Below are 13,203 nucleotides of genomic sequence, written 5' to 3' on the forward strand. Positions count from 1 at the left end.
TAGGTTTAATTTTCCTCTAAGATCATATTTCTCCTCTCTGATTGAGAAATACTTAATTAGGTTTTTGGGTAACGAGTTATTATTAACTTTATACATTATTCTAGCGGTTTGAAAGTGTACTAAATCTGCGAATTTTAATATCTGTGATTTTAAAAATAAAGGGTTTGTATGTTCTCTATACTTGGCATTATGAATTATCCTCACAGATCTTTTTTGCAGTACAGTGAGTGAGTGAAGATTGCTTTTGTAATTGTTTCCCCATATCTCCACACAATACATTAGATATGGTAATACTAAGGAACAGTACAGAGTGTGGAGTGATTTTTGATCAAGAACATATTTTGCTTTATTCAATATAGAGATATTTCTCGCCACCTTTTGTTGTATATATTTAATATGAGATTTCCAACTCATTTTTTCATCTATTATAACCCCAAGGAATTTATATTCTTCCACTTTTTCAATATCCACTCCATTAATTTGTATTTGGTCGTACGTGTCCTTTCTACTATTACCAAATGTTGTATGTTGTTGTATGTTGTATGTTGTTAATGTGAGATTTCCAGCTCATTTTTCATCTATTGTGATCCCCAAAACTACTAATTTTGTACATATAATATTGTATGCCTGTAATTGTGTGAAACTGAATTTAAAATGTGGTTAAAATTTAAAATGCAACAGGCATATAATAGACCTTCAAGAGAAATTCACATTTCCAGCAGCTCTGCAAAAGTGTCATAATGAACTTAATCATTTAAAAATAAAACACAGCAAGACAGGCGAAATAAGAAAAACAGGAAAATGGAGTAAGAATAAATAAATACCCAACAGATCACTTCAAATTCAATAATACATAATAAGTCCAGTCCCTGTGTGTGTTTTTTTTATCGCTCCACCTCTCCATCCTTTTTCTATACCGCCTTTGCTCCTTAGGGTCACGGGGGCATGCTGGAGCCCATCCTAGCTGACTTCAGGCGACAGGCGGGGTACACCCTGGACTGGTCGCCAGCCAATCGCAGGGCACATATAGACAAACAACCATTCACACTCACATTCATACCTATGGACAATTTAGAGTCTCCAATTAACCTAACATGCATGTTTTTGGAATGTGGGAGGAAACCGGAGTACCCGGAGAAAACCCACACACACACGGGAGAACATGCAAACTCCTCACAAAAATGCCCAAGGGAGAATCGAATTCAGGTCTTCACGATCAGATCCTTTAAGGAGCCTCCTCGGTGTCCTTTGCTCTGCCACAGATGTCAGCCTGTCCAGCTCAGTGCCAATGAGCCTGCCTTGCTCATTAGTTTGTCCAGGCGTGTGGCGTCCTTCTTCTTGAGGTTGCTCCCCCAGCACACTACTGCATACAGGAGGATACTCGCTACCACAGTCTGGTAGAAGATCTGTAGCAGCTTCTTGCACAAATTAAAGGCCGCCAGACTTCGGAGGAAGTACAGACGGCTCTGCCCTTTTCCTGCAAAGAGCATCCATGTTAGCAGTCCAGTCCAATTAATCCAGTTATATTGTAAGGTTTAGAAAATAGGTATTTTTATGGGTGAGTCCATTTTTTGCCGTTTGCTGGGGGTGGGGACTGTATTAGTACCAAACAATCCAAAAAATGTGTGTACTAATACTATACAATACTAAAATACTATATAGTGTATGTAAACTGTTGCTTCATGTTGCCAAGTGTTTGCAGATGCCAAAGACAATCTGGATTGAGGAAATTGTTATTATGAAATCCCGATCTTGAATTACCTCATATCCTACTCTGCCCTCTTAACCACAAAAGTTCCAAAGAACAGACTTAAAGTTGCTGTTACGCACATGCACAACCTGGCTGAATCATAGAATGACTAACGTGATCGTTCCTTGCCAGTTATATGCCATGACCATCACTTTTATTTAAAACATTTTTTTGAAAGATGTATTATATACAGTAACTATATCATATCACTACTTCCTCCTGACATGCGTTTGACAACCATGTAGAGATACTACAAATTTTGGTATCTATCACATACAAAGTAAATACAGGACCACTATCATTTTTCAGGCTCATCGAATTATTAATTTATTTATTAATTTATTTATTTACAGTACAGTCGTCCCTCGGCACATCGCGGTTCGAATTTTGTGGCTTCACTCACCTTATCTACCAAACTCCCCAAATATTCATCGGGGGTCCCGGCAGGACTCAAAGATGGCAAAAAATCCAACTTTTCCGAGGGGTCGATTTTCGCCCGTTTTTTCAGTGCCGGCACTGTCGCGAAATCGCATTTTTTCAAGTTGCTGAAACGACACTTTTCGGGCCCGGGAGGTGGGCCAAACCCCCCAAACATTCATCGGGGGTCCCGGCAGGACTCAAAGATGGCAAAACAACCAACTTTTCCGAGGGGTCGATATTCGCATGTTTTTTCATTTTTTTCTGTCGCGAAATCCCATTTTTTCAAGTTGTTGAAACAACACTTTTCCAGCCTGGGAGGTGCGCCAAACCCCCCCAAACATTCATCAGGGGTCCCGGCAGGACCAAAAGATGGCAAAAAACCCAACATTTCCATGGGGTAGATTTTCGCCCGTTTTTTCAGTGCCAGCACTGTCCCGAAATCGCATTTTTTCAAGTTGCTGAAATGACACTTTTCGGGCCCCGGAGGTGGGCCAAACCCCCCAAACATTCATGGGGGGTTGCGGCACTGAAAAAACGGCCAAAAATCAACCCCTCAGAAAAGTGGTGTTTTTTTGCCATCTTTGGGTCCCGCCAGGACCCCTGATGAATGTTTGGGGGGGGGGTTTGGCCCACCTAGCGCCAGATAAATCAGATTCACCATAAATCAGACTGACTGACCTTGACATAAGAACAAATGTCACATGACTGTGGTTCTGTGCAGAAAGCAAAAGGATGTCAAGGCGCTACTTGCCTGCCTGTAGGGGGAACCTGTTCCTCAGGTGAGACCCATAATTGCACGCTTCCACCTCGCTGCTGACAGAATGCCACATTCCATCTCATAATTACACGATAGCGTGGGCCTAGATGGGGTGCGGCAAGACGTTCCGGGCACCATCTTATGTAATGCAAGCTGTTTGAGAGAGCCGCAAAAGGTCTTGACATGCCGAGCGGGATGTTTGCTGCTGCTGCGGGTGTTTTGGCAAACATGACATTCGTCATGCATGAATTTCTCTTTTCTTCTTATACTTTTGCACAACACAAACCTTGTGACTGACACGCCTTCACCGCATCACGCTTCCGTGTTGTTCTACAAATCAGGAGGTATTAAGTTCACAAAGACGTGGCACAGCCTGTTTGACTTTCCATCGTTTACTTATGAAGTACAGGATTTTAGCATCAGCAAACACGCTACTCTGTTCCACCTTTCTCCTCACTGGTATACAAAAACTGCTGTACAATCTTGTTGATTAAATATTTTATTTGCACCATGAATGCCTGCATTCACAAAGACAAAAAACAAAATAGGTCACATTTGATCTTAGCTTAGTTTCTTTGCATTGAAATCATAGGACTGTAGGTATTGCGCAGTGTACATAATGCTGATAAAACATCCCATTTAGTTTCCACAGTAGAACCAGCTACGATTGTAAAGATTAGTTTCAAAGTGGCGCTGTCAGCAAATGATTCTCGTACAAACACAAACGAGTCAAACTGGAAATGATTCACGTCCTTAGCTTAGTGCGTATGACGACAAAGAAATGCACACCAAAGTTCCATTGGTGGAAATGTTTCTCATCTGCATATCCGCCTCCGTCAGCAGGGGTGGTCCGAACATGCCTGCAAAAAGAGACAACGTTGAGCATATCGAGGCCAGAACCACACAAGCAAATCAAACCAATTTCTATAATGTGTGTGACTCAGCTGGCGCCTATCCCTCATTGGTACACCCAGAACTGGCCACCAGCCAATCACAGGACACGTATAAACCATTAATCCAAGCAAACCATCTAGAAAATCGTCTCACCTGTTTGTATTCAAATCGGTCTTGCAGGTAACGGTTGCCGAGGCCTGTGATGTGTCCGATGTTTTGCCGAGAGAGCCCAGCGATACGAGCCGTGAAGTCCAGTGTGAAGGCCAGCTTGACCAGCTCCGGCGCCGTTGGCAAAACGGACGGAGGGGCCATGGTGGGTGAGGCCTCTTTCTCCAGGTAGGCGTCGGCCAGCCTCTGGAAGGATGAATAGGACATCCCTTGGAAGAAGTTACTCAGGGTGGTATTGTCTTTTATCTGGAGGACAAATAAAATTACATTTCATTATAAATATATGAGTAATATAAAGTCAGAAAACATCCGTTTTCTACAGTGCTTATGCTGTTCAGGATCACAGGGAGCTGGAGCCTATCCTAGTTACTTTCTATGCAAGCCAGCCTGTGCTCAGTTCCTATTCAGTGCAGTGTTTCCCATACATTCATTTTATTTGGACAGCCTGCCACATATATATATATATATACATATATATATATTGTTCGACCTCTCTCACAAACACATTATAATGGGACTGTCTGTTTAGCTTGTGGTTACAACTCCATACAGTAGATGGCATCGTACCTCTGCTTCTTAACTTAGAGCCCAGGACACATCATGCATGTTTTTTTAATACCCCATGCGTATTATAAGGAATTTTCAACAGTTGCTTCTTTCTTTCACCCAAAAGAAATCAGTTAGAAAAGAGTTCTTGCCATCAAGAAAATTCTTGAAAATCAGTGGTTGAGTTCTAATAAAACTGCTGCTGTGTTAGCATCCATGCTCATTTCTGCCTTGTGGGTGGTAGTGGGTGGTAGTGGTAGTGACGAACAACATGACCGTGCGGTGGCCGTGTTTTGTCCTACGGGCAGTTTGTCTCCACGACAACAACGTTTTATTTCCTGACAATGCAAATAAAATCGTGTCCATCAAAGACAAACAACAAACCATAAACCTGTTTCACCGTATAAACGTACCCTAAGATGTACCAGACAATTAAGATTGCCGCAGGACTGTTGGAAACCGGACCTGGCGCCAGCATGGCATCATCGCAACACAACAGTGTAACCCTGTCAATGAGGGCCACACGGTAAACAAAGAACGACAAAGGAGGACATCTAATGTTCCGTGTTGCTTCTTTACAAGATAAGCGGCATAGAAAATAGATGGATGGATGGAACAAGGGATGGTTAAAGGGCAAGCAGGTGTTGGAGTTTGTACTTTAATGATAGGACTGTTGCGTTTGACCTGGATGTGTACAGTATGTATTCATGACTGATACAGCAGAATAAAACGTTGGGTCAAATGATAAAATAAATAAGGAAATAAAATAAAATTTGGGTCACGAGCACTGACCTTGTCATCGATGGCGTCGCCCTGCTCCTTTGTCAAGGCGATGATCCTGTTGATGACTTCCTCTGGAGGGGAAAGAAGATAAAGTTAAGTCAGCCTGCCAAGCTGCCAACGCTTCTCCTGTTTACGGTATCTCGCAAAAGTGGCTACACCCCTCACATTTCAGCAACCATTTTTACTGGCACAAAGCGGACCGGGGTGGGTGGGTGGGTGGGTGGGGGTTTGTCGTACATGATAGCGATCTAATTTATCTTATTTATTATGTATTGTGTAAAACTAAGACATGAATAACATCAAATTAAAAGCACAAAATGAATGCCGACCCACCATCCACTAGTTCAAGTTCCAGCCAAGTTTTTCCAGAGAGATTATTACATCGCTGTTTGACGTGTGTGGTAAAAGGCAGTGTGCTAGCATGAATTAACGTGAGACAAATGTGCACATTAGCACTCAATAAGTCATCAAAACGTACCTTTATGCATTCCCACATAGTATCAGCATTTGACACCAAATATGAGGTGAAAGAAAAATGGTAAAAATACAGTAGTAGTCTATCTGTGCGGCATGAGATAAAGTTAGCACACGCACAATAGTCAACATGTGCGCATGCGCCAAGTGAGACGGATGTAACAGAGACAATCCGGCCACTTTTCAAAATAAAACATAAAAAAAAAAAAAATTAACTAATGGAAATTTTTTCTTTCTGTGCTCCCCGGGGTTGGGGAGCACTGCTTTAGAGTATTCACTGTACAGTTTGTATAGCAGTATCGATTAACTAGCCACTAAAAATGAATCAACACATCTCCATTATTGTCTAAATATGTGGCAACACGACTGAGTGGCAACATAATTGTGTCTTACAAGCATGGTGCTATGTATCATCATCTGGTGCCGCATGGGGTGGTTTGTTGGGGAGAGAGATTTCAACAAGTATTGCGACATTGTGAAGAGCTTTCCAAGTTGATAACGAGCCCGAGATGACAAGTGCCTTGCCGAGGAAGGTGAAGTCTCTTCCAGACTGAACCAATGAAGTACCTGTCCGGCATCATCACGCGGAAGGAAGGATGGTGAAGGAGCGCAAGGTGTCTAACATTCACCAGCTCCCCCAGTGACCACCATGGAAAAGTGGAAGAGTATTCCAGTAACAACGTTTGCAGCTCTGGTGAATTCCATGCCCAAGAGGATTAAGGCAGCGCTAGTTAACTATGGGGCTCACACTAAATAGTCACACTTTTCATGGTTCACGCATTCGGACGTGTTCACTGTGATTAATGAGAAGTGATTTTCAGTGTATTCTAAATCTATATTGCCGTACAAGCTGTACTCTGACTACTCTTATATCCAAGGTTACTTTCTATAGTATTGTCCCTTGAGAAATGTCATAAAATGCTTGTTGAAATGTGAGCTCATGTAGGTACTCTATATGACTCAGGCACGGGTTTCCTACCATCTGACAACATCACAACCTCCTCCTTTTCTTTGACCTCATGGAGAATCTTTTCCAGTTCCTCGGACACCTTCTCGTAGTAGGAGTACGTCCCTTCAACGCTCACAACAGCTGCAAATAAACAATGAGATATTAGCAACGCTACCACGCACATTCAACGCAAAAGACGGGCTCAACGAGGTTATCTAATCCTACCCTCTACTCCGGTGATGTCTTCCGGGTTGAGCTCCTCACGCTTGCTGAGTTTAATCAAGGACAGACGCCTCTTGGAGAACCTTCTTCTCATAGGTCTTCTCCTTGAGGACTTATTCTTTTGGATGCTGGGTGGAGGGTTAGCAGGGAGGCAGACGGCGACAGCTGGGTCATCGTCGACAGAGGATGCCTCGGGAATGTCCGAGGGACCCACCTGCTCCTCGTCTTTGTCCTCAGTACTCCTCCTGGAGAACAGGCCTAGGAAGTTCTTCCACAAGGAGGGTTTTTTGTTCTTTTTGGACTTCTTGTGTAGCTTGTTGTCCAACTTTATCTCCGGCTCATCTGGAGGTTCGGTGGGTTCGAGCCCACGAAACGCGGCGTCGTCCAAACCGTCAGCCAAGTGAAGGGAAGGGTCGCTGGAGTGTCTTCGATGTCTTTTGGGTATGGTCACCCACTTTAAATTGCGCTCACGAGGCTTAATTCCCAGAGTCTCCTCGTTGAGGCTGAGGCTGCGTTTGACGTACACCTCCAGCAGACGCCGCGTGTCGTTAGGCGCCACCGAAATCAGTTGAGGTGTCTGGGCTTCCATGGTGTGGCAACTGCAACCACAAGAGAACCAAAACCACGGTCGTTTTACATTAAAGGGATTGTTCGGATTTTTTTTTTTTACATAAAGTTGTATGACATCCCCATCAGCATGTAGTCCATCAACAGTGACTTACCCCCCACTTGGCGCCGTGAGCCAAGTTCTAGTTGGATTTTGGTGATGAGAAATGTAGTTTCAATTAGCTGCCGGAGCTACTTAAGTAAAGAGTTGGGCTTCTCAAAACAATATGCGTTCCAAAGACTAATACATTTGCATCACAAAAAATGCCTCCTCGAAAAAAATCAGACCTCGGAAATCGCTCAGCTTTACTTTACGTTGTATTAATCAGCGCTATCGGCTGTCCATTGTTGCGTACGTGATGAAGATGCATCCGCAGCGAGCGCCGCAGCCGTCTTGTTTACGTATGTGTTCCACAGCGAATGAAGATGCGAGGGTCGCAGCCATCTTCATCGCATACGCACCAATGGACCGCTGATAGCGTACATTAATACGAAGCATTAATATTAGCTATATTATTTTTAAAACTATGTCACAATTGGAAGAGATTTCTCGCACCATAAGAAAATGAATACACCGCCATGTCATGTTACATAACACAATTAATTTATTACTATTCATTTAATTATATGTTATACAGTATATAATTCATTGCAAACATTTATTAATCACATTATAACAAAAAATCCCCCAAACAAACAATGAGTTGGACCTTTAAATTATCACAAATTCCACTAAATAGAATAGAAATAAAAAATCTCTTTATTCTTACATTCTTATTTATTTTGTGCGCAAATGTTGTAACTAAGTCACAGACTTCTTAAATGTGTTCTTTTAAAACAAAAATATTTTACAAGCTCATTTTTTGCATTTATTTATTCGTATTTTTGCTTTATTTTAATTACCTGACACATCCCAAAGCATTTGACTCCATATTATGTGTAACGATGATAAAGTGATGATAAATGAATGGTTAAATGAAGCTATTGTAGCAATAAATAACTTGTTTTAACTTAACGTGGGCTTTAGTGTGGCATTCATGTTGTATCGTACTTCTGCAATGATGTGGCTTCAGAAAGACCACAATATATAGCAATAATATTTTTTAGTATTGCATTAGCAAGGAGTTGTTTGTTTTAACACATAATCAGCACAATAATCAACATAATTCGATTCTATATTGCGGTATTATTACAGATAGTAACAAGATTTTGAATATATCAAATGAGAGCACTCACATTGCTTACTGAAGAGCTGTGATGACGTGCAGGAAGGAACGATCAACAGCACTCTGCGGCAGCTTTTTACAAAATGGCTATCTCTCCGTGTGCGCACTTCAGAAAGAGTCAAACAAACAGAATGAGGAAGTCCGGCCTGGTTGTCGGAACACGTCTGCTGTCGCTACTGCTCCACTTTCTTACCTGCAATCATGTGACGTCACTGCCGCCTACATCCTAGCAGGGCGGGACGGAAAATCACCCATGTTGCTCACATGCTCTACATTAGTCAATGTCACCATGTTTTGAATTAGTTCCGTATTAGTGAATAAATACCATATTGCCTGATATAAATGATCGCTGATTTAATTCATTTATTATTCTTAATTGAACACCACAGTGTCTGATATCCTTTATCCCCGAATTCATTTATGTATTATTATTTAATGAATAATAATACATAAATGAGTTGTATCTGAATTTATCCCTCAATTTCTCGGTTTATTATTTATTGAATAATAGAATGTCTGATATAATTTATTCTTGAAATAATTCATATATGATAATTTAATGAATACCACAGTGTCTGATATAACATATCACTGGATTAATTAATTCATTATTATTTAATGAATACCACAATGGCTAATATCAATTATCCCTGACTTCAATAATTTATTAATAATTAATGAATACCACAGTGTCTGATATCATATATCCCTAAATACATTAATGAATGATTATTTAATGAATACCAGTGTCTGATATCATATATCCCTAAATACATTAATGAATGATTATTTAATGAATACCAGTGTCTGATATCATATATCCCTAAATACATTAATGAATGATTATTTAATGAAAACCAGTGGCTGATATCATATAGCCCTAAATACATTAATGTATAATTATTTAATGAATACCAGTGTCTGATATCATATATCCCTAAATACATTAATGAATGATTATTTAATGAAAACCAGTGGCTGATATCATATAGCCCTAAATACATTAATGTATAATTATTTAATGAATACCAGTGTCTGATATCATATATCCCTAAATACTTTAATGTATGAGCATTTAATGAATATCACAGTGTCTGCTATCATTTATCCATGAATTCAGTCATTTAATATTATTTAATGAGTACCACAGTGTGTGATATGAATTATCCCTGAATTCAATAATAAATTAATATTTAATGAATACCACAGTGTCTGATATCAAGTATCCATCCATAAATACATCCATGTGTTAATATTTAATGAATACCACAGTATTTTGATATCATGTGTCTGAATGCATCCATGTGTTAATGAATACCGCAGTGTCTGATATCATTTATCCCTGAATTCATTCCTATATTATTAATTCATGAATACCACAGTGTCTGATATCATTTATCTCTGAATTCATTCCTATATTATTAATTCATGAATACCACAGTGTCTGGTATCATTTATCCCTGAATTCATTCCTATATTATTAATTCATGAATACCACAGTGTCTGGTATCATTTATCCCTGAATTCATTCCTATATTATTAATTCATGAATACCGCAGTGTCTGATATCATTTATCCCTGAATTCATTCCTATATTATTAATTCATGAATACCACAGTGTCTGGTATCATTTATCCCTGAATTCATTCCTATATTATTAATTCATGAATACCACAGTGTCTGGTATCATTTATCCCTGAATTAATGTATTTATTATTATTTAATGAATACCACCATGTCTGATATCATTTATCCCTGAATTCATTCCTATATTATTAATTCATGAATACCACAGTGTCTGGTATCATTTATCCCTGAATTCATGTATTTATTATTATTTAATGAATACCACCATGTCTGATATCATTTATCCCTGAATTCATTCCTATATTATTAATTCATGAATACCACAGTGTCTGATATCATTTATCCCTGAATTCATGTATTTATTATTATTTAATGAATACCACCATGTCTGGTATCATTTATGACATAATTCATGTATTTATTATTATTTAATGAATACCACCATGTCTGATATTATTTATCCCATAATTCATGTATTTATTATTATTTAATTAATACCACCATGTCTGGTATCATTTATGACATAATTCATGTATTTATTATTATTTAATGAATACCACCATGTCTGATATTATTTATCCCAGAATTCATGTATTTATTATTATATAATGAATACCACCATGTCTGATATCATTTATGACATAATTCATGTATTTATTATTATGTAATGAATACCACCATGTCTGATATCATTTATGACATAATTCATGTATTTATTATTATATAATGAATACCACCATGTCTGATATCATTTATGACATAATTCATGTATTTATTATTATGTAATGAATACCACCATGTCTGATATCATTTATGACATAATTCATGTATTTATTATTATTTAATGAATACCACCATGTCTGATATCATTTATGACATAATTCATGTATTTATTATTATATAATGAATACCACCATGTCTGATATCATTTATGACATAATTCATGTATTTATTATTATGTAATGAATACCACCATGTCTGATATCATTTATGACATAATTCATGTATTTATTATTATATAATGAATACCACCATGTCTGATATCATTTATGACATAATTCATGTATTTATTATTATTTAATGAATACCACCATGTCTGATATCATTTATGACATAATTCATGTATTTATTATTATGTAATGAATACCACCATGTCTTATTTATCCTATTTATTTACTCACTCATTCCATGTTTGTTAGTTTGATCTATTACTGTATTTATTGACTAATTCTATTTACACGTTACTGTATTTATTTCATCGTTATACGATGCTATCAGTTTTTACTGATAGCATTTACTGATTTGAAAGTGCTGTACATCAAATTTTTACACTTGAGATTGTCAAAATGTCCTAGCAGCAGTAGGAAGAAGCAGAGCTTATTTTCTAAAGGCTATTTAATAAGCTCTGCTTCTTCCTACTACTTTTAGGACATGTTGAATTGTACAAGTGTAAAAATGTGCTGAACTTCAATGCGACTTGTTAAGCACGTTGGAAATAAACTAAACCATTACCATGTCCGTCCATTTAACGCCATGTTTATGTAGGCAGGCTCACAATGCAATGCAATAACATACTGTATGTTGCTTTCACTTTACATCAGTTCTTCCAAAATACGGTACAAGTCCAGTAACAGTTTCTTTTTCTCCTCAAGGTGCAATTGTGTACTTCCCCCGACCCCAGAGTGATATACTGTAGACTTATTGCTCGGGCCATTTCTTGGAAATGCAGCCTCTACTTCTCCAGTCTCTGTTTATGACAAAGTCATGCGCCTGGATGAGTAATCGCAGGTCAGGACTGTTTACTGGAAGCCTGATACCAGCATGGCTTGTGGTGCAACTGGTTTTTATTGAACTTGGCCTGTCTCACGCAGTTTAGATCACTTTGTTGGTGCCAGTATCACATGGTATCACCATTGTACTGGTGAGGATTATAATAATGGATGAAGCATCAAATTATGTTGTGTAACAGTGCTTTTGACAAAGGCAAATGTGTTGCCATTATGTGCCGGGAGACACATTAAGGGGCTCATTACTGCAGGCAACACGCTATGCAGCACGTTAGTCTTTGTTATAGTGACGTATTTAAGCGCAAGATGATGTAAGACAAAATTCATACTACAGTGAGCAAAATATGTTCATATTTACAATGTCATCCATGTTAAGGAAGACCATTAGAAATCTGTTAACCTTATCAATATTGATCCGGTAAGGTGAATCCACATTTTTGAGTTTGTACAACATAAATGTGCAAGAAAGATGGTAGTACCCAAAATAGCCAGAGGGCCAACTATGGTTCTTCCTTTTCTTCTCTTTACCCTGCAACTGAATTAAAGTCCAGTTAATAATACTAATACTCTAGCTGTATTATTTTAATAATTATTATTTCTTTTTTTCATAGTATTTTGTAGTTTATGCCAAATTATCCGTCCAGACAGTTTCATCCTTACTTTACGCATTTTGTGTTTGTGTCACCTTAAAAAAAATGTTTATCTCGCCTTGGTTGGTTTCCTTTTTTTCAGTACAACCTCATTGTGTGTGACTGTACAGTTATTTTTTTCATTTTGGCCTACTGTATTCACACATTGGACCTGAAATCACCCAAAAAGGTAAGGTCCAAATGGGGAAGATTTGGATTTTTTGAGTGTAAAAATTCTTATAACTTAGAATGCATATGAAAGAAATTATAATTAAAAAACTGACGTACACTATTTTGGGTTAAAATGCGTTAAAACAAGGCCGTGTAGTTTGTAGCTGATGCCCGTCTAGCAATACAGCATTAACAATTTAGAACTTACTAAACACACATTAAGCATCGCCTCTA

At 38.4% G+C, this 13,203-nt stretch overlaps 1 protein-coding gene across 1 annotated transcript; it reads right to left on the reverse strand.

The window, feature by feature from the left end:
* Positions 1-3,392: 3,392 nt before the first annotated feature.
* On the reverse strand, positions 3,393-9,018 carry LOC129186493 (uncharacterized). The gene is made up of 7 exons (XM_054784809.1): positions 8,989-9,018; positions 8,806-8,901; positions 6,967-7,562; positions 6,772-6,882; positions 5,328-5,389; positions 3,975-4,235; positions 3,393-3,787 (listed from the first exon to the last, which is right to left on the reverse strand). Exons 3-7 carry the CDS (start codon positions 7,550-7,552, stop codon positions 3,764-3,766), a joined length of 1,044 nt encoding a protein of 347 aa, XP_054640784.1. The 5' UTR covers positions 7,553-7,562; positions 8,806-8,901; positions 8,989-9,018; the 3' UTR covers positions 3,393-3,763.
* Positions 9,019-13,203: the final 4,185 nt, after the last annotated feature.

The sequence above is a fragment of the Dunckerocampus dactyliophorus genome, chromosome 8, assembly GCF_027744805.1.
Source record: "Dunckerocampus dactyliophorus isolate RoL2022-P2 chromosome 8, RoL_Ddac_1.1, whole genome shotgun sequence".
NCBI classification, from domain to species: Eukaryota; Metazoa; Chordata; class Actinopteri; order Syngnathiformes; family Syngnathidae; genus Dunckerocampus; species Dunckerocampus dactyliophorus.